The following is a 21,670-nucleotide window of genomic DNA, read 5'->3' on the forward strand; positions in this document are numbered from 1 at the left end:
TGTTACGTGTGCCTCTTAATGCCAACCTTAGTATGGCTAACATCAGAAAATCCACTTTTGTTTAATTCTAAATGGGGTTTACTTGCCCTGGAGAGGTCTGTGCAGTATCAGGGAGCACTGGCAGGACCCTCACCCTGTCCCAGACCCCAGGCAGGATGAGGAACGGCTACAGCCCCTCTTCCTCCTCCCATGGGGAGATGACCAGAAGCCAGGCAGCTCCACTCCCACCAGGTGCAGAGCCCAGGCTGCAGGCAGCAGCATTCCAACATCCCAACAACACTCACTGCTGAATCATACACTCATCCATTCCCCAAAACTCATGTTTCTGGTTTTTGGTGCGTCTGCCCTCTCCCCCAACTCAACAAGCACTGCTTCAAAACACCTTGTGAACCAGTAAAGGAAGCATCACTGCTCAGCAACCTCTAGCTTGTATTTAAAACTGAATAATGTCTTTTACTAGAGTCACTGATAACGGGTGGTGGTAGAGAGGGAAGATAAGCTCCCAGGCACAATTGCCTTTCTTCAGGTCTGAAATAGAAGACTAGTGGCAAAAGCAGCTGTTAATTCCAACCTGCAGAAGCACTTGCATCCTTTAAAGCCTTCTTTATTTTTTCCAGTTGCAGTAGCTGATGAAATAAAACCATTACTTCCTCCAACAAATCTTATTCCTAAAACAAGAATATCAAAAGCGAACATTTGTCTCCTCGTTGCTGGCTCCGTGCTCCTCACCCCTGTGGCTGAGGCACAGTCTGTCTCCTACCCTCCAATGAGGATCTTTCATGTACCTTATTTTTGTAGTTATCCCCCAAAATGGCACGAGAAGCCAGTTTTTGAGACAACACAAACATCTTTTATTTTTCCAAGAGCACTTCAAAGTATCTTTAATTAAATTAAAAGGGAATTACAGGGTGAGCACTAGTACCAGCCTCGATGGGTCAGTTCAGAGACCTCCCTGGCAAGAACCTGGGATGAGTTCTGTGAACAAGCATTACATGCATCATGTGCCTTTGGAATAAAACCTTTATGACCCAAAATCCTAGTCTTGTACACTAAATACTACACATCATACACTACATACTACATATCCCATCCTGTGCCTGTTCCCCCAGCCAGCCTATTACCAGTTCAGCCCTGAAGACCGAGTAAGAGGATGCCTGCTGTACCAAGAACTGATCCATCTCTGCAATAAAAGGAATGGGTGAAGGGGAGATAATAGCTACAACGGAAACCTCATTTTCTCAACTTTATGTGAGAAAACTAAAAGAACAATCCAAGTTTTTTGTTTTAGTCCTGCTTTGTAAGCGGGCACAGAAGCGCGTGTTGAGCTCTCCAACTGAAACTCAACACTTCCAATTACTTTACCAGCAATTTACCTCCAATCGCTGGGGTTTAAGTTAATCCCCTTTGAGTTCTCAGAACATCTACAATGGCAATCACTTTGCCTATTAGCTGAACAGCCTTTTGGGAGATTTCTGCTTTCCTCTCCCTCTTTTTTGTTATAAACTATTATTAACTTAAGAAGCCGAGCGCTGCAGCGGCAGGAAGGGATCCGCAGCCCGCGCCGCAGCGGCAGCAAGGGGCCCAGCGACCAGGGCAGACTAATTTTATTAACTTCAGGGAAACTTCAAAAAGCTTTAGGGCTTTAATGCCAGACAGAGACGACCCCAAAAGTCAGTTTAAGTGCTGCATAAACAAAGGATTAGGGCAAGCAAAAGCTGAAGGCTCCTTGCGTTTCTTGTTTATACTGTCGGAGGAGCAGGCGGGCTGGGAGAGCGCTGCCTCCCTGCTCTAATCCCTGCGGTGTACAGTGGCGGTTCAGTTCACTGACCTACATTACCATAATATTTTCTTAAATTTATGGGCAGAGGTGCTGCATCAAACTCACTTAAGGACTTTAAAAAAAAGAAGAAGAAGAAGAAAAGGGGTGGGGAGGGAGAAATACCCAGAAGAGAAAAATAGTGCTGGTACAACCTCCCCCTCTCCCTTAGGTTAGATCAGCAGCTTAGAAAGGGATTTCGAGTTCAAAGGGAACGTCTCTGTTACTCTTGTTTTATGGCTTAGACCAGAGGACACAATAGCACTGAGTTTATGAAATATCCCTTCCCACTCAGCTTTTCTGTTTGCAGGGAAAAAGTAAACAGCCCTTTCTAACCATAGCACGAGCATCCCTACGGCACCTCTGCTAATACCAACAAGTTCACAGGGAACATTAACCACTTCACACGCCCCGTCTAAGCAGCACTTACACCACCACATATTGTTTGTAAAACCACAGTTAACATTACAACTCGGTGCAAACCATAGTGTAATTCCAAGGAAAATAACTGTGATTTCCCTTTGAGCAGGGACACAAGCTGTACTGCACAGCCTGTTAAACCACCCGGGTTGATAAGATAACTCAGAAACTACTATCAGCTGAACACCCCCATCACACATCTTGAGAGCAATAACTCTGTGTCCTAACATATCTGCAGGAAAAAAAAAAGGGGGGGTATCAGATCAGAAACACAGAAGAACCAAAGCGGTGCCAGAATGAGAAGGGAAATAGGGAACGGTTTGAGACAGAGAAAGCAAAAGCACTGAATATTAAATACTAGAAAGAGGCACAGAGAGACAAAGGAAAACCTTTTGTGATTTAATCTACAATTTTATGGGTTTAAATAGAAATAAAACATCCCTTTAAAAAGGATAAAAACACATCTGAGGATTATTCTCAAACTGATAAATGAAGTCAAAGCCGAAAACAACAGGAGGGGAAAAAAAGAACAAGAAGAACTTCTGACTAACACTGAGAACACAAAGAATTTTTATTGCATTTTTGTACTTTAGGACAAGTACACTTGAGACATCTTCATCATGATCCCTGAACAGCTCATTTATTTCTAGAGAACAGTCCCGAGCATTTTCCATCACTGTGTCAGAAATGGGAATATTCTGGAGGCAGCAAATTCTTGTTCCTTTTTAAAAACACAGCTTCATGTACTTGGAAAGTGATGGGATGTGAGGACGCAAAAAGGTGAGGGAGAAAAGAACAGAGAGGGACAAAGAAGAGGGGCTTAACAAAGTCCTTACTGGAAATCAAGCAGGAGACAAGGACAGTGGAAGAGGACGGAGATGTCTCTTGGAACAAACTTGCATCCCCTGCTGAAGGCACCACAAGGATGTACAAACATCCTAAGGCTGTCCCCTTCCCACGTCACCTCCAGCTCCAGTGTGGGGATCTTCTGCCTAAGGCCAACTGTCCATCATCTCCCTTGGGTTATAGACTCCTGCTGTTTGGTCAACAAGGTCTGTTAATACCAAGCAATGCTTGTCTGAGCAGCACTGCTGCACAACTCAAATCCGAGTGAAGGTGTGGAGGAGAGGGATGGCCACAGTTCAGTATTACATAGGTTTAGTTAGCTTCACTTCACCTTTTTACTTTCAAAACGCCGAGGAAATTACACTTATATAAAACCTCAGTTATTTAAGTTGCAGAATTGGGCACTTAAGAAGTTAAGAAATGCCAGATGTCCACAGAACCTTACTCCTATCCCTCTTTGATATGCCCCATGATACAGCCTTTACATGACCACATCCAAAACAATTTCACAGGAACCCTGCCTTATTAAGTGCACAGGGGAACAGAATTAATGTTGCATAGGCAACTGTAAATCTGGCATTTCCCAACTTCCAAGTGCTTGATTTTTGCAACCTAAGTAACATTCTTAATACATTTTTGGCTCCAATAAATAAAATGGAGCACTGGTTGCCTTGCTGACAAACCGATTCCCCCACAGGTGACTCTTGCACAACCTCAGAAAAATCAAGACCAGCTGTCCATACACTTGCAAGGCCCAAAAAGCATGTCTGCATTTTGAATGTCATCATATAAATAACAACCATAGGTGTTACTCAAACCTTGCAGAATTCTACTGGCCAGTCACGTGCAGAGAGCCCTTCTTTTGCTGGGGAGTGAATGAGACACCCATCTTCTCATACGAGTGAGCAGCAGATTCTGTGCTCGGCCAGTATGCTTTTATGACACATAGATTCTACTGCATTAATCCATATGCTGCGTCAGACAGCAAACATCACCCTTCCTTTCTCAGCACTGGTATTTGTTTAATAAGCACACAGCCCTCCCTTCTCCTTCCCCTTTCCCCCACTAAGCTTCTCAAACCCTTTTACTCAAAACCTAAACAAGAGCCAATAAATAAATGCATCTTTTATATTCCTGCTTTACAGTGCATTTTAACTGGTGAATGTGCTGTGCGCTTTTATTCACCTGAATGCCTTCATCCCTGTATTATGACTGTATTTAGCATACCATCAGCAGCCAGGCAGAACCAAACAAACTCATGTGCAGACTTCAAAGCAGGCAAAATATTAATTGTGGCGTCTGCATGTTTACGGTGGATGGAGCAACATCCACCAGGGCCCTGCTGTGGTCCCCATGGCTCCCACAGGCAGCACCCAGCTTTCACTGGGCAGCTTGGTCCTGTTACATTGCACCCAGGTTTGTCCAGTCACCCAGAAAGCATCCCTGCCTGGCTTTGTGTTGTACCTGCTCTCCTGCTGGCACTACAGTGCCACTGTAAGAACAGCAGCAGCCCCAGAAAGGCAATGAAACATCCTTTATCCAGAAATAAGTTAGATGGAAGATTCAGCAGCCCTGAGGAGGAGGACTTGGGGGGTTTGGATGATGAGGAGCTCCCCATAACCTGACAGTGTGCACTTGCTTTTGCTTTTCCATTCAGGCTTCAAAAGAGATGCACTGACTAAAACCTTGGTAACTTACCCCGCTTTCCCATCTTGCTCCTGCAACAATACTTCTCCCTTTGGGGACACTTACATAGCACCAATATTCAAATAACCAGTCACATGTTGTTATTAAGCACTAAGTAACACTTCCATCCTCCCAAACATAAACATGCAAGGTATACAATGGCCTTGGTCCCCACAGGAATGAGTGTGCTAAGAAAACTCATTATCCAGCAACCCACAAAACTTGGGAACAGAGTGGCTGTGAGTAACACCAGGACATCCCATAGCTGAGACATGGAAGGAAACTGATGAACAAAGAAGTGCAGTGTCATAAAGCCTAAGAACAAGGCAAATAATAAGAAAAATACATTAAAAACTTCACACAGAGAAAATGAGTTCTTAATGTGAGAGGAACACACAGAAAGCATCTTTAGGAAGGACAAACCCATTCTCCTCAGAAACATTCTGCTATGCTTAAAATGGGAAACAATCACAGCTGAGACTTGCGTATGTTTTTCACCACACAAACTTGTAAGTGCAGAAGGTGCAGCCTGTGCTACGCAAGCAAGGCAGAGGGTTTTCCTTCTCCTTTTGTTTCTGACAAAGCTACTGATTTACGAGCATCCTCAACAATGGGACCCAGTGGCAACCATCCTAAGATAAATCCTGCTGGTGCAAACACTTTCAAAACAGGCAGAATATCTGAGTCACGCAGGAAACCATGATGCACTTCTATGGTTCACCTTGCAGTTGAAACTCTCTGCTCTCAACCCGTGTGTCCATGGAAGCCAAAGAGCAAATAACGTGACAAATAGAAGGGATTTATCCCAGGAACTGAGTAACTGCTTCACGAGTCAGGCTGGAATCAATCTTCAATGCTGTGCAGAGGTAGAACTGAGAGGAAGGTATTTCAAAAGCAGTTTAGGGATTAATACAAGTCTCTCTGCCCACAGAACTGCCAAGAGCTGACTGGTGAGATGGGGGTCTCCAGAAGGACAAGACCAAGGACAGCAGTTGCTGTTTATCCTCAGTATCCAGGTCCAGGGGCTGCTGACCTGCTCTAGTTTAACAAGCCCACATTTATCCCCACTGCTCTCTGCTACTTCAGAGGGACAAACCTCCTTCACAGCATCTCGTTTACCCCTTTTTTCACAGGGACTCCCACATCACGCTCCTTGAAGCAACACTGGTGCTCACAATAGCACTCTCAGTCTTGCCTTTACCCTGTTATCAGCACAAGCCACTTGTTGCCAGCCTGGTTCTTTTTCCTATCGAAAGCTCATTTGTCAGGCAGCCAAGGCTCTGCATAAATAAAGTGTCCAGAGGGCAACAGTCTCTGCCTCCCTGTAGCCACGCCAGAAAGATGCTCTTGACAGAAACTTCCTTCCACTGAACTTCTCCCCTCCTCTCTGCAGGAGAAAGCTGGACTCGTATTTCACATCATTTTAAGACCATCAAGTCAAGGAATCACAAACCTCTGCCTCCAAGCTCAGAGGGAATGGCAGATTTTGATTTTCTTACAACTAACCCCTAAAAGGCTTATTGTAACCACAAAGCAAATCTGGTCTGCAGTAAAGCAGGAGCAGTCACACACTTACAACAGCTCAAACTAACAGAGAAAAATCATAACTGCACTTTGAATCATGCAGCTTTTCCAGAGCCAAGCTGCAACCCCAGCATGGTGAGAAGCAGGTTTCCTGCATTATGCAGCAGCTCAGACAACACTGACTTCACTCAGAAAGCAGTGATACAGAATTCAGAGCCAAATTTCTCAGGTACTACAATAACACATCCCTAAAGAAAGGATCAGCAGATAAAGAAGCAAGGATGTGAAAAGAGGCTCAAGGTAAATTCAAAGTCTCTGGTGAACAGCAACAGTCAGGCTTTGATTCTTTCCCTCCTAGTGCTCCATTCCGCATTAAAGCGCCAGGGAACCAAAAGGAAACAGTGAGCACAAGGGTATCTGAATTTCTGTGGGACACTCACCATCACTGGAGCAGATGAGAAAACCCAGGAAGCTAAAGTGTGAGTTTTCACTAAAATCCACTAATTCAACACAGTTTGCAGGTTTAAATGTGATTTATAAAAGATGCTGTTTACCCAGTTCATGGATCTGATCTCTGTGTGAAACAGTAAAGCCATCACACTTGCTCTTAGAGAGCCGCAAACCTTTGAGAAGAAACGTTCTTTTTATTTAAAAAACCCCAAACAAACCCCAAAAAACCTCCACCCAAAACCCTTAAAAACCCCGCCAATTTAAAACCCAAGAGGGTGCTGTGCCCAAGGGGCCCAAAAGAAAAGCGCCATGGTGCTGAAACTTAATGAATTTACAGTTCTTACTATTCCATCAGTGCTCTGACATTAATCAGAGCACGAACAAAAAGCCAAACCATAAATGCCTGATTTCTCCTGGGTAAACGGGTAGTTAAACCACAGGGAATTGATTCTAATTCCAGCAGCAGGCAGGGGGAGAGCCCCCCATCACATCAGCAGCAGTGTTTCACAATGGGACACTCCTGAACCCTGCTGCATTCCGATCATGGATGTGTGCTTCCAGACGGTACTAAGCCCAGAAATGCAGCTGGTACAGCCCCTGCCTCCCTTTTGGGATGCTCTGGGGCTCATTTTCCCCAGCAGCGTTCTCTGGAGGAAAAGTTCACTTCTCGTGGAGGTAACCTGCATTTTTTTAATTATTATTATGATTTTTATGCCTCCCGGGGGGGGAGCTTCCTTACTCAACAGAAAAAGAAACTTTCCTGCATCAGTGCCAAGAACAGACACCCTAAATTGAGCGATCCTAATCTCCAGCCATCAGCAGCAGGGTGGGACCAGCTGATTCAGACTTTCTATGAGCCAATGACTTTGTGTACTAAAATAAGGCACTGTACCACCCAACTGTTCCTGCTGCTCGCTGCTCTGCAAGAGCACAGGCTCAATAGCAGCTCCCGACTGGAAGCACTTCCCCAGCTGGCACAGCCCTCTTCCCATCAGCTCTTCCAAGTCCCTGAGTGCCCCTGTGACTTCACACTGTGAGGGTTTCTTAGGACACTTGCTCCACCATCGTGTATCAGGGAAAACACCAACCCTGAGCATCTGCAGTGCCGCGGGAGGCAGAACCCAAGAACAAACCTGATCTGCAGACAGCCTGGTCGATGGCAACTGGTCATTCATGAGGCCAATTTCTATGCATACAAACAGTGGGTCCAGCTCTAGGGCCTCCAACACAAGAGGGACATGAAGCTGTTGGAGTGAGTTCAGAGAATGGACCTCCTGCTAGAGCAAGGCGCTCCAAGCCCCTGTGTCCAACTTGGCCTTGAACACTGCTAGGGATAGAGCATTCACAACTTTCTTGGGCAGCCTGTGCCAGTGCCTCAGCACCCTCACTGCAAAGAATTTATCCTTATACTTAATCTGAGTCTCCTGTGTAACACATTCCCCTTATCCTATCACCACAGTCCTAATGAAAAGTCCCTCCCCAGCATCCTTGTAGGGCCGCTTTCACACAGTCTTCACACTTCAATGTCCACCAATATATGCATTTACATAGAACAAAAATTCCCCCTCCCCATGTATAGCACTGAAAAGGTAGCTTACCCTTTCCACTTGTCCTTCTTTGTGCTTCAGCTTGTACACTTTCAGCTTTGGCAGGAAAGTCTCCATGTAGTTCTTGTCTTCCATGCCTTGGAGCAGCACCCCATGGAATGCCAGCCTGCAGGTATTTGCATGGATATCTGTATCCAGCTTGGAGCCGATCACAAGGCACAGTTTAGGACAAGTGACTGGTTTTTCAAACTCTAGCAAAGCCCACTGTTGTCTTGGGAGCTGGACTTCTCCTGCCTGGTCATTCTCTTTGTTCTCAGAAGAACTTGAGTCCTTGGACAAATACACCTCTTGATAAAGATAATCTTTTTCAAAATCAAAAGCATTTTCTTGAACTTCTTTATTGAAGTCAGCAGGGGCTGGACTGAAAAACATCACTCGTCCCATAACAGTTTCATGGCCAACTGTGATATGGAACTTGGCCTTGGTCTGCAGAGCACCTCGAAAATACTGGATTTTCTTCAGGGAAATGATCGCAGCGTGGATGGTGTGAAGTGACTCTGGGGTGCAGATCAGGCCTCGTTCTAGCAGCTTGGGATCAAACTGGGTTACACAGATGCCCACTCTGTCACCCTGCATAGCGTAAGTCACAGGAGTATGGAACATCTGCATGGACTTGACCTTCTTTGTCACCTGTTGAGAGAACAAGAAAGAGAAGCTATTAATCACCATCTCAGTCTATGACCTTCCATATATTTAAAAATCAACAACTCAAAGCTTTCTTGTAAAGAGTTGAATTTTCATAAATTCAGGGCTAACATCACTGTCAGTAATGTGGGGTTCCACCTCTTTGTATTATTATGAAGGGAAGGATACTGCTTTACTCAACCTATTGAGGATCAGCCCTTCATACCTGTCCAGTACCTTGCAGACAATTTAATCAGCCCATCTATATTTATCCTAAATGCAAACAGTTCTTTCCCTTATATTCATGATATTTATTCTTCTGAAGTTCCCACAGACAGAGCAAAGGAGAGAAGGAGGAAATAAGAACATCACATTCAAGCCCATTTCTTTTTTCCTACATGTTCTCTGTACCAGAATCAATTGTAAAAGTAGTATAGAGTACAGAATGGGGAGGGCGAGGGGAGGGGATGTGGATTAGATCACGCAAGAACCAAACTGGAATTGCATCTCCTTCAAAAGGTCAGACATGGAACCAGCAGAGAAGTGAATCAGTGAGCTGATCTGTACCCACTGGATCAAGTAACAAGAGCCAGAGTAACTTTAAATCACCAGCTTCCTGTTTGCTGAGCAGCCCATGAATACCAGTACAGTATTACATTCCCTTCCATTCTGACCCCAGCTGACAAGAGACATTTGTCCATGGTTCAAATACTCCAAATGTAGAGTTTTCTTCAAGAGACTCAAAATTCATCTTTGTTTTGTCTGGCCTTTCAAATACAAACCTGGAAGTACTGAAAGGGATACAACTGGCCCTCAGCTTTAGATTTGTTTCTCTTCTGCATACCTCGTTTTTCCCATGTGTCCCCACGAGTTACACCACAGCTCTAAGCTTCCACGTATCTCCTTTATCTTTACAGCAATACAAATTTCCAGTAGGGAATTTGGGCTGGATCACCGAGCCCACCAAACTACCAACAGAATGACCTTAATCATTTTGCAGCACTCTGCCCTGAGCAATAGGAGTTCATAACTGAGAACAGCTAGGAGCAACATCTTCAACATCCGTGCATTTATTTATCTTGAGCACTCAATTCTTGTCCTCAAAGTCCATTCTACAAAACAACCTCCATCTCATCTTGTCCATGAAAACAGTGCAAGGCCTGTTTTGGCAATTCAACAGACATTTTACTTTTCTTTGGGGGAATTAGGCACTTAAAAACAAAAGGAGTGAACAATATTGAGTGTAACTTTAATAAGAGACTTTATTGTGTGCAAACAATGGAGGTAAACATAGAAAACCAGTATAAAACTTGTTACAAACTTCACTAAAATTCATTCACGTTTTGTTTCCTCAAAACAGCACAAGGGAATTGATGGTATCTGATTATATCAATCAAGAGCCATGTGTTGAAATCTTACATCACTTGCAAAGGGATTTGCTTCCCCGTTTAAATTTTATTTGTATAATCACATTAATGTTCCTCAAGCATTAGGTAAAGGTCTATCAAAAGGGTGAGAAAGAAGTTCATGTTTTTCAAATGCCGATTAAAAAAAATGCAAACCAGAAATCAAAAGCACCCAACCAGTTCAGCCCTTGAGATAAACAAGTGTGTTCAATATAAGGCAAGAACCTGGTTTTTGAAGACCAAAGGACAAGCCCACTAAGATTTTCAAAGCAGTTAAGCACGGACTAATAGAAAGCAGGATACAGAAAAACTCCACTAATGACTTTTTCCCCCGATATGTCAGAGCTTCTTTTCCTTTATTTATCCAACTTCCATTAAGTTATCAACCATATGCCATTGCTCAAAGCTTCTTTAGATAAGAGCCTAGTCATCCTGCTGGCTCCCAGTGCTGTGAGTGGAAAGAGGCATCAGCCCTACTTTTCCCTGTACCACTGACAAGGAACTCAAAGTTAAAGTAATTAGTCTCAATAATCTATAATCAATAATCTATTAGAGAAAATACTGATTATAAAGGCAGCATTTGTCAAAGGAGTATTACATATCTATTACAAAAAGAGACTCCAATACAAATGGAGAGGACTACAACCAGCTTAAAACCAAGATCATATCTCAGAGCTCAGATGCTAAAAGCAGCACCTTTAAACTTACATCCAGGAAGGATGAGGAACTGATGAATGAAGAAAGCATCATTTCAGCCCTGAGGTTTAGAAACACACCAAGAGCAAGCTTGCCTCAACCAGCACACAAACATGAATTAAAAGTAACTAGAAAACCCCAAAACACAGCCTTGAGAGGCATAAACTGACCATACAAGGAAGCAAAGTGCCAAATACAAGAAACCCCACCTTCTTTCCCCCAGCAGAAGTGCCTCCTTACAGCTGAAGAGGAAGAGCAAAGGCTCAACTGCACAATCAGAACACATCCCGTATCCTGCTTTTGCAAGGACTCCCTCCCGATTGCTCTGCTACAGACCCAAATCAAGAATGAGGTATCTCATCTTCCTGCTTCCAGTTATCACCTCTTGGTGGCCAAAGGATATCAAGCTACACTGCCAAAAAACCACTGTCCACTTGTCTGACAGGTACCACAATTTTTAGTCTTTACCCAACCCCTGCCTAAGCACATTCACTGAAACAAGCAAAGCTCCAATTCAGACCTAAGATAGCTCTGACTCATAAGTGCATCTGTCCAGAAATTCACTTCTGATCATGAAGAATGCCAAATTCTTTGCTTCTAACTCACATCAAACCCCCCAAATCCAACCTGCACCTCACCGTTTCCACATGAGAATGCTGTGTAAGATGCTACCCAAACCCTGCTAACACCACAACTCTTCCTATCTACCTTCTGACACAGAAGGACATTGGGCTGGTCACACATGACTTGCCCTTGCAGTATTACATGGTCTTAAGATGCTCTTTGGCCTCCACTCTTTACATCTCCTCCTCTACCTGGGACTCACAAGGGGAACACCAAGGGCACCGAGCCCCACTGTGCATTTGTCTTCTCTCTGCATTGCTTCTTCCACATTTGGGTGACTATTCACATAAGGGAAGACCACATCCTCTTTTACTCCTCTGGCCAAAAGAGCCTGAGGTAGGTAAGGAAGAGACCCCCACACTCCAAGGATGTGTGGAAGGAAGCAGAAGCCAGATACCTACTATGCATCCTTCCATCTCTAATTGACTAAAATCTCTCTGGGGTTTTTGTAATAAGAAAAAAAAGGAATCTTAAGACACAATACCCTTAAACTGAGTGGTGCTGCTTGTGCCACCTATCACTACAGATGACAAAGCACACCTTTTAAAAGCAGAATGTAATGCCAGTGAGTTTATCCACCAAGTACCTAGGCAGCGAATGTCAGACCCATAATAAAACTATGACATAGAATAAGCTTAACATTTACATTCCAATTAAAATTTCTGCAACTTATCAAAAACTATTTCAATAAACCATTTTTCAAAGGAAATTAAAAAAAAAAAAAAAGCCCAAAAGAAGCCAAAGCCAAGGCAGATGATAGGTTACAGAAAGGCTGTCTGGCATTTTCTGCTTCCAAAAGAACTGAATTCTTCTCTTTTTTTCCCCAAATAGATTTAGGTTTAGAACAATAATAATACTTTTATCTGAAGACTTCAAAGTCACATACAGAAGAATGTATCACAGTAAACACAGGGTTGAAGGTTTTATAGAAGAACTTCTACTGGGGTGCTTTTTTTCTTCTTCTTCTTTAAGAGAAATTTGTTTACTACCAGCCTTTGAAAAGCATGAAAGGGAGGAAACTATAGGGCAAGCAAGTAAAACTTTCACATGTAAGGAACATTTGGAGCTTTGTGAGAAGGCTGGTTTGGGTAGAATGTGCGACATGTAGCCCACTGCGAGTAATAGTATATCTCAAATAAAAATCAGCCCATGAATATACATAATCCAAAAGGTAATTCTCCCAATCTCCGAAATGTAATGGAGCCACTCTAGATCACTGAGGCATGAATATTTACCGTATTCAGGCTTTACCGCTCTCGATCTGGGTTCAATTTTGCAAATTAAAATGAAGGCTCTGCGGATAGAGAGATTAAAGAAGAGCATCCCAAAGCCTGCCTGCTTCCTTGGTGTGGCAGCAGTGATCTGGTTACCCTTCTGTTAGGTTATTTCTTTTTACTTAATGCAGTAGGTCAAAAGCAATCGAGAGTGGAAAGAGGAGGTCATTACTGGGTCACAACCCTGGAGTTAAAGGCTCGCTAAGGAAAACAAACAGAAAGTGAACATAAAACTGCATTTAAAAATAAAACCTGTAATGAAAAAATAATTTTTCCAGCTCTTTTCACTTCTGTTTTGACAGGTCAAGAAGAAAAACAGGAACAAAGTTCTTCTTTCTCATGAAGAGAATTCTCCGGTCCCTTCTTGAAAATGAGCTCATTAATAGAAACTGTGATTTATACAAAATGAAATAAAGGTGATGAATAAGTACCACGAGATCTGGTAAGCTTTATTTGCAGCAGCAAATGTTAACGTTTACCCTGATGATTCGTACATTTTCTAGGAAACACTTGGAATATAAATACAGCAGCACCAGTGCAACGCAGCACACGCAAGTACACCCACCAGTACAAATCAAATGACACGGTACCACTCCTAGCGAATTCCTCCTACTAATTACAACCAAAACAAAGGCTACCTCTGCTGAGAGGAGAGGAAAAGAGTTCATTACTATCAGCCAACTTTTTAGTTTATGAAATGGAAAACAATTAGGGTATAAAATCTTTGCAGCTTTTCCTTGCGGTAGGGTTTTTTTTCATGGCAAATAAAGAGTTTAACTGGAGCAATTCCTAAGCCAAGTCAGTAACAGAGATTAAGATTAGATGAGTAAATTTATATCCTCTGCATTGTATGTTGTTTTCAAAATCTAAGCAGTTAAGTCTAGAGTAAAAACAAATGGATTTATCCCTATCACCTTGGCAAGTGATACCAAGCTATTAAAGAAACAGAGCAGCAGGGTGCAAAGTTTGCTATAGCAAACCCAAATTCTATTGCATAGATACATGGTGTAAACCAAAAATCCGGTTTACAATAATGATTCTAATTAATCCATTCATAGGCAGCTGGGGGAAGAAAGGGGGGGGGGAGAGCAGAGAAACAGAGGGGACAAATTGGGGAATGACTGAAGAGACTCCTAAAACTAGAAACAAAGCCAAAGTGCAGTGTTCATCAGCCAGCAAAACCAGCATTCACCATAATGAAGCGCCATGTGATACCTCGTGAAAGAAGAAATTCACACTTGTTTGCCTCTGAGCTCCATCCTGGTACCAAAGGGTTACTGCGCTCTGAACCCTTCACCAAGGGCCTTACTGAACATCTAATATTTTTCTTTCTGCTTTCTTAAAGGCCCCAGATGTGTTCTTGCAGATCAAAAGAGACCAACTTATAAAGTTAAACGAAATCAAGGGCTTTTGTTCCAAGGCATCGTTGCTGAACTAATTATTCCTGGATGTTGTTTAATGAAATAGCGGTGCCATATATTAGACCAGTTAACAGGATGAGTTGTGTGAGTTATAGGAAAGGTCTGATCCGGGATTATAAATTTCAGGTTTTCTTCAAAGGAGATGAAACAAACTACTCAACTCCCCAGTCTTTTCTGTCACTGGAAGACTGAAATAAAGAAACCCAAAAAATGTATGAAAGCTGAAATATCATTCTACATATTTACCCTTCCCTGAATGATAGAGAACAAAAGACGGGGGAGTTCAAAATACTCCCGAGGTTCTTTGAGATGGGGAAATGAAGATCTAAGTTATCCTGCCTATTCCCTGAATGCCACATAGCACAAGTGAAAATAAACATTTGTCAGGCCTTAGGAGAAGCTTCACTTTAGATGCGCACACACAAGACAGGACTCCCATCTTAAACAACCCAATGCAAATAGTTACCACAGCCATTATTAAGCATTTTTATTATGGGGGAAAAAGGGGATGGGGGTGTGTAAGCAAAGTACTTTTCCAACATCAAATTATTAGTGGAATTGGATCTTTTATGTTATTCTGCAGCCCTCAACCTCACCAATGGTTAACTGCTTATTTAACTATACGTTTACCTTTACTGAGAGAAACAAAAGACTCTCAAGATCCCTAAGGACATATCAGACTCAACTCTTCTGAACCCAGGGCTCTTACATATTCAGACAATAAACACTTCTCTTCCCTACTGATAGTCTCTTCTGTGTTTGTGTTTTACAGCCTGACACCGGCCAACCCAACACTTGACACCTAATTAACAGACCTGGGAGCTGGAGGTCCCTATATTGATCACACTAAATGGGATTAGTGGGAAATAAAAAGTTCAAAGGGTCTTGACCAAACCTGAGCAGAGCCCAGCTGTGACAGCTGCTATGAATTTGTGTACCCAGTGCCCCACGTCTGGATTAAAAGGGCTCCGGCGCACAAGAGCCTGTGGTAGCGGTGAGATCCTGACGGATCCCCCAACAATGTCAGGCTCTGTAGTGACTGACTGCTCCCTTGTTTGCATAGGTCTTTTTGATTAAGTCCTGAAAAGGGTTCCCTCACCTCTGGTACAACCAGCACTTGCAATAGATGTAGAGTCGCGACTTCTGTGCCTCCCAAGGATTTGTTAACCAGCAGTGGAAGAGCTGTCCAATTTGAACACAACCTTGGTTTGGTTCTAGAAGAATTCCCGGTACATGCTGCAAGCACACCTAGTGTATTCTGACATTGACAGCCAGGAGCTGTATTGAAATGACAGAACTCCACATTATTATCTTCTAAACACACTTTCTATTTGCCTAAACCTCTCAGCTGTCATCAGGTGAATAAATAATTCTTCCTTTTATACACACACACACGCACTTTGGTGACAGTTCTGACATGATTTTCAAAACCTTTATCAAGATCCAAACAAATTACAGCTATCACCAATGTATTTCAGTATTGAGTACCTGTGCAAATTCATTTCTTATTTAAAAGACACTGCCTAATTTTCAGTATCAAATACCATAGACACCTGTAACAGAAACATGGGAAACCTCCTGGACCCAAGGAGGCAACAAGCCCACCATGCAGATGGTGCAAGTTTCACTGAAGCACAGTGACTGCTCAACAGGATTCTGCTGGTTAATGGGATAGTTACCAAAATAATCAGAATAAACCATGAACAGAACATTATTTCCTTTTGTTGGCGCTTTTATTCATTGATCTGGTTCAGGATTCACTCTGTCAGAATACCTTTAAAACTGAGGCAGATCAGCTCTGGGAGTTTATGTATCAGTGATAAGGAAACAGTCATCAGTCAGGAGGGAAAGATGGAAACCGGCTGTCAATTTAGAAATCATTTTAATCCATTACAGGTCTTTTAAAAGGAAGCTAAATGCAGTCCATGAAAGCACCTTGAAAACAGGCTCACTGAGGCTGCAACGTGCACAGGTAACAGAGGAGCCAGCACCAGAGCTGTCACACAGGGATACGTGAGAGCAGATCACCAATGATGGACACTTGGTCAGAGTGAAGAACCTGAAGCTTATAGGAGAAGTGTGGATCATTAATGCTGTCACATAAAGGTATTTCACATAGCATAGAACGACCTTTAAATGCTTTGTACAGTACTGCCACACTCCAAAACCAGATTTTCCTCCCTTTAGTTTCAGGGAGCCACTCGCTCTCACTGCACCCATTCCCCATAGATACTGAGGGACTGTGTACTTCCTCAACAGCACAGAACAGCATCATGACTTTCTCTCTTGGTATATTAGAGACGTTGCATGCACAGTCTCAATTTAAAGTGATTCAGAAATGTCCAGTAAATAGAGAAGATAACTCATAACAGTGAGACTGCAAGGTTTGGTTATCTGCAGTTTTAGGAGACTGGCCCAAGGTGGAGTTGGGGATGCTCTCTCCAGCCCTAGTTTTCAGGAGGGTTTTGGCACAGTTAAATGGCTTGAAAACTAAACCTAATTTTATTGGAAGTGCCTGGTTACCTTTCTTTACAATGAAAATATTGAATTAGTAAAGAACTGATCAGATCATTCAAAAGAAAAATGCCAATGTTGGAACATGAGCAACTCTTGCTGCTACCACCAATGGCCATTAGAGGAAATCAAGGCAGCAAGCTGTACAACTGCCTTTAGTTTTATCACTGTCTTTCAACAGGAGGAGTGGAGAAAAAATAATTTAAACACAGATAAGGCTGAAGATAAACAGAAAAATAAGGAAAGCTTTTAACTTGGCCAGTAAAGCCAATTTTCCAAAGTCGCTATAAGGAGATGCTTGTTCTGAACTTGAGGGACATGGCTTCAAGAATTAGTACCACAAAAACGGGGGGGCAATGAACACATACAGTACTTCAGCATACATTTATCTACCACTTAATCCATATTTCTGTTTAATGATCCTTCAGAAGATTACATGTAGAGGATAAAGCTTTTAAAATTAAGTTAGTCACTTAACATGGACACTTTTGTGTCTTTACTAAAAGGCAACACTGCACCACTGGAATATTCTCCATGCAGACAGCATCACCAAGTCTCGCATCCCCTCTGGATATCGTATTTTGTAACTATGACACTTTATTATCCCTTTTCCTGCAAAAGGAAGGTACCACTTATTGCCCTTGGGGTTTTTTATTTGATTAAAGTGGGATAAATTGCCCATGGCTTGGAACACATCCCACCCCTTGGCTTTTCTGAAGATATTATTTAAAGGCCCCAAAGCACGTTAATACTTCACAAAAGCAGAGGGTTATATCAAGTCAGACATGTTATCTAAGGCAAAGGCTTATTTCATTGCTGCAGAAGGAAAACATGAAACCCCAGTGCCTCACCACCACCACACTAATGAAGAGGAGGTTGTAACGGATTCCAACCTAACCCTCACCAGTGGATTCCAATTACTGTGCTCATGGGAGAAGTGAAAACACTGACAAAATATAACACCATTTTTTCTGATCAAAGTGCTGAACAATGCTGCAGGAAACCAGCCACGGATGGAAATCTGCAGAGAAAAATCAGGTTCCCACTCAAACTTTACTCTTTTTGTTCTGTGAGGCTCCCCAGCACAGGAAGGGGTGAGCTCTCGCTCTACACAGAGACCAGGAATAAATGAGGGATGTAAGTAAATAGCTTTGCTGACATAAATTTCAGAAGAACCATTATTAGTTAAACTTAGTGGGCTTTGTGGTTTCGTAGACGTTCAGCACAAGTCATTTTTCTACAAGCCTTTGGCTCCATCTGCTGACTTTTAATATTAAAAATAATTGATGAGGCTGAAAATATTCCTGTTTTTGGACCACTGAAGTGCTCTACATTTCTGCTGGCTTCATTCCAAAGGTATAACTAAATACCCCAAGTTCGTGGTACAGTGATTTTGTCAGTTACCTTGAACCACCAAACACATCAGCTCCAAGGAGAAGGTACCTGAGCAAGCCTGGGATGCAGAAGGGGTAAAAAAAGTACTCCTGGGGCTTGCTAGAATCACATTTAAGCAACAGGTTACATCTGGATGTTTGTATTGCGGAATCAGCCCCTCATTAAAGCCCAAATCTGAGAAGAGAGATTCTGAGCAGACTAATAAAAGAATTGAAGATCTATAACCCAACCTTGTGAGAGCTGGCTGCAGGCATTTGCTTAACACCTGCCTGGGCTGGTTTCAGCTTCTCCCATTCTCACCGCGCTGTCTGCTCCACAGAAACTAAAGCTCGTTGCATTTATGAACAAAGGCATGATTAAGAATATTACTCTGGGGGTTCAAAAGCCCAAATATTTGCCTGTTCCAGGCCTGATTTATTTCTCATTATTGCAGAATTCTGATCATTATCAGAGCACTACAAACTGGATGGAATTTCCACACAAAAAATTGCACATGAGAAACGCAGCTAACAGGATCTTTAAATATAGCAGGGGTAAGTCTTCAACCCCAGAAGTTATAAAATGGCCAGTGAAGGACTGAACAACTCAATCCATCATTAAATAAAAGCATCAATGAATACTGAGCTCTTGTGGCTGCAAACCATTTGAGTGGTAACTGGGATAATCAAGACATCTGACAATCTGGTTTTCTTTATGACTTTCAGTACCTGCATTAGAAGAAACCCTAACAATTTCCCCCAGAAAACCCCAACACATTCAGCTTTCCTGGGCCATTCTCTGCACACTCTGAAAAGTACTTTCCTCTTTCTTTCAGTGCAGCAGACACAGCCTCTCAAACCGAATCCCACTGGTTACAAGTGCTCTGTACGGGGAAGAGTAGTATTTTAACATGCCATTCATAGCTTGTGCACCAACTGCCCCAAGAGTCTTAACACTGGACTTACAAACAGGTAAAAAGCAATGGATGGAATACATTATTTTTGCAAAGGAATTTAAACACAGAAATCTTAACTGTTTAAAAGCTAAGATTAAACAGAATCTGAACCAGACTCTAAAGCTCACTATTTATTATAGAGATGGGGGGAAAAGCTCATCTTTGTAGCTTTGTAGAACACCAGCACCACAAAAAAAACAAAACCAAACCACCAAAAACCCCTCTGAAATGAAAACACAAAAAACCCTCTTCAATCTATAGACTCCAAAAAGCATCTTTTAAAGTCATTAAATGTTTGTAGTGTCTCCTTCAGAGCTGAGACTGAAGCTAAAGCATCCATTACAAAAGCCCTTACTTTCAAAGACTGAAAACAAAACACAGGAATTCAAGTTCTGAACAAGGTTCCCAAGAACTTTTAACAGCATCTGAAACATCAGGAAGATAAAAGACTCATTTCTACATGGTCATGCTCAGATACAGGTACAGATCCCACAGATTCAAAACTACCTTTATGAAAGGTTCACACTGGGGAAAATTTAACCCACACAGTGGGAGATTTAAATAGAAACATTAAGGAAAACCTGAAAATACAAACACATTTAAACGCAAGTCTAACCTGCTGCAAACTTCATGTTCCATATACTGGCTATTGCAACCCCCCAGCATGCATATTATAAAGCACTGTGCATAATTACAACAACTTTAATCACATCAATGTAGTCTGTCAAAGTCTATTTAAATCCTGACTCCGCAGAAAGCCCTGGTTGGTGTCAGGGCAGGTAGATAACACTGAACAAACGAAAGGCAGGATTAAAACTTCACTCCTGAGCTGGTCAGAAGAGACCTTTGTCCATCTGGGACAACAGTGTCACACGAGACAGAGCAGTGATACAGCATCCCATGTGGTACACTCACTGTGCCAAAAAGCCTCAACATTAGGGATTCAAAATAACATTAACTCAGCCCACTACACATTGTGGCTATCCGATGGTATGTTTTTACAACTGTTTGTAATGTACATGTCAGATGGCCTAAGTCTTTGTGACTCACACCATAACCACAAAGCTATGCCTAAACGTTAGCTGCTCTTTTCCCCCCTACCCCAGGCAAGTCTGATGTGAAAGCTTCTTTGCCCATCTCTCCCCATATATGAATACTCAAAACATCTTGCTAGTATTAACTCCATGCAACCCCCATAGACAACAATTAGAATCACCCTTATTTGGGGAAAAAAAACAAGCAACCCAACCAACGGAAGAACCAAACCTAAATTTATCACGCTTTTGCTTTTTGAATGAAAATGAAAACAGGAATCTTGGGTAAAAGAGATCCTCAAAGCTCCCAAATTAAACAAAAATGTGATAGAACCCTCACCTTCACATTGCCATTGCTATTTTTAATAGAAAATTTGCATCATTTTTAAAACATATTTAGCTTCCTGCCCAAAAATCCCTTAAAAAAAACCAAGAATAAAGAAAATCTCAGTGTTTCTGGAAAGCCACCAAATCAGTTCAGCGTAGAACTGGTGTAAAGGGGCACAACCTACTGAAGCCACAATCATATTACCTCAACACGTTCTTGTTCCTCTGATTTCCTCTATAGCTCATCTCCACAGCAAACCTGAACTTTGCAAACACTTTTCCACACTCTCCCCCATAGATGTTTACAGCAGCCTCTCTAGAAGCAGGCATCGAGCCTGTGATCACAGAAAAGGCGATCACCAACATGCACACATCACACCCCAGTGAAGCGGATTTAGAAAGAGCAGTTCAACAGCCTGAACTGACAGGATGGGCAGTGGGTGGGCAATGAAAGGAAAGATGAAACCAAAGCAAAGACACAAGGAAAGACTTAAAAACCCCTGAACTTTGTGCACTACAGAAACTGTTTGACTACAAATGTGCCTTAGGACTTCTGACAACCCCATCAGCACTCGCTGCAAGCAGGAAAAGCAGAGCCATCAGGATTTCTACCAATTCAGAGGTTTCTACCATTTTCCCACTATTTAGGGAACTGCATGCCTGAGAAATAGGAACAACAGGAAAGAAACACTGCATATAGAAACATGTCAGAAAAATCGTTCTTTTCCAATCACCACCTGACTCCAATTCTCCTCTAAAAGTTGATATGAAAGAGCTCGGGGTGGATTGGGGGTTTTATTTTCACAGCAATTTGAATACTTCTTTGCATTTAGAGTAAACTGGTGTTTTGTGCTGATCCAAAGCCAAACTGGGCATTTCTCTTAGTCTTACTGGGCATTTATTTCAATCCTTTACTAAAAATACGTATTTTCAGGTTTCCCCTTACAACCCCTCTGTTCTGTGGTTTTGGCTTTTCCAGTGTTTGTGGTATACCTGCATATTCCTCACTCCCTGAACACTTCAAATTATTGCCAACTAATCTCCATAAGCAGGATCAATGTCTTCAGGGAGG

The 21,670-nt window shown here is 42.4% G+C and overlaps 1 protein-coding gene across 1 annotated transcript in view; it reads right to left on the bottom strand.

Moving 5' to 3' along the window:
* The window catches only part of EEFSEC (eukaryotic elongation factor, selenocysteine-tRNA specific), a 101,794-nt gene that overhangs the window by 36,448 nt on the left and 43,676 nt on the right, over window positions 1–21,670 (bottom strand). Inside the window, exon 5 of the mRNA XM_061357134.1 lies at window positions 8,341–8,979. Coding sequence (XP_061213118.1) covers window positions 8,341–8,979 — 639 coding nt within the window. The remainder of the gene's footprint in view (window positions 1–8,340; window positions 8,980–21,670) is intronic.

Source organism: Neopsephotus bourkii, unplaced genomic scaffold, assembly GCF_033783945.1.
Source record: "Neopsephotus bourkii isolate Nb327-2 ecotype Australia unplaced genomic scaffold, CSIRO-AGI_Nbou_v1 NB_887, whole genome shotgun sequence".
NCBI classification, from domain to species: Eukaryota; Metazoa; Chordata; class Aves; order Psittaciformes; family Psittacidae; genus Neopsephotus; species Neopsephotus bourkii.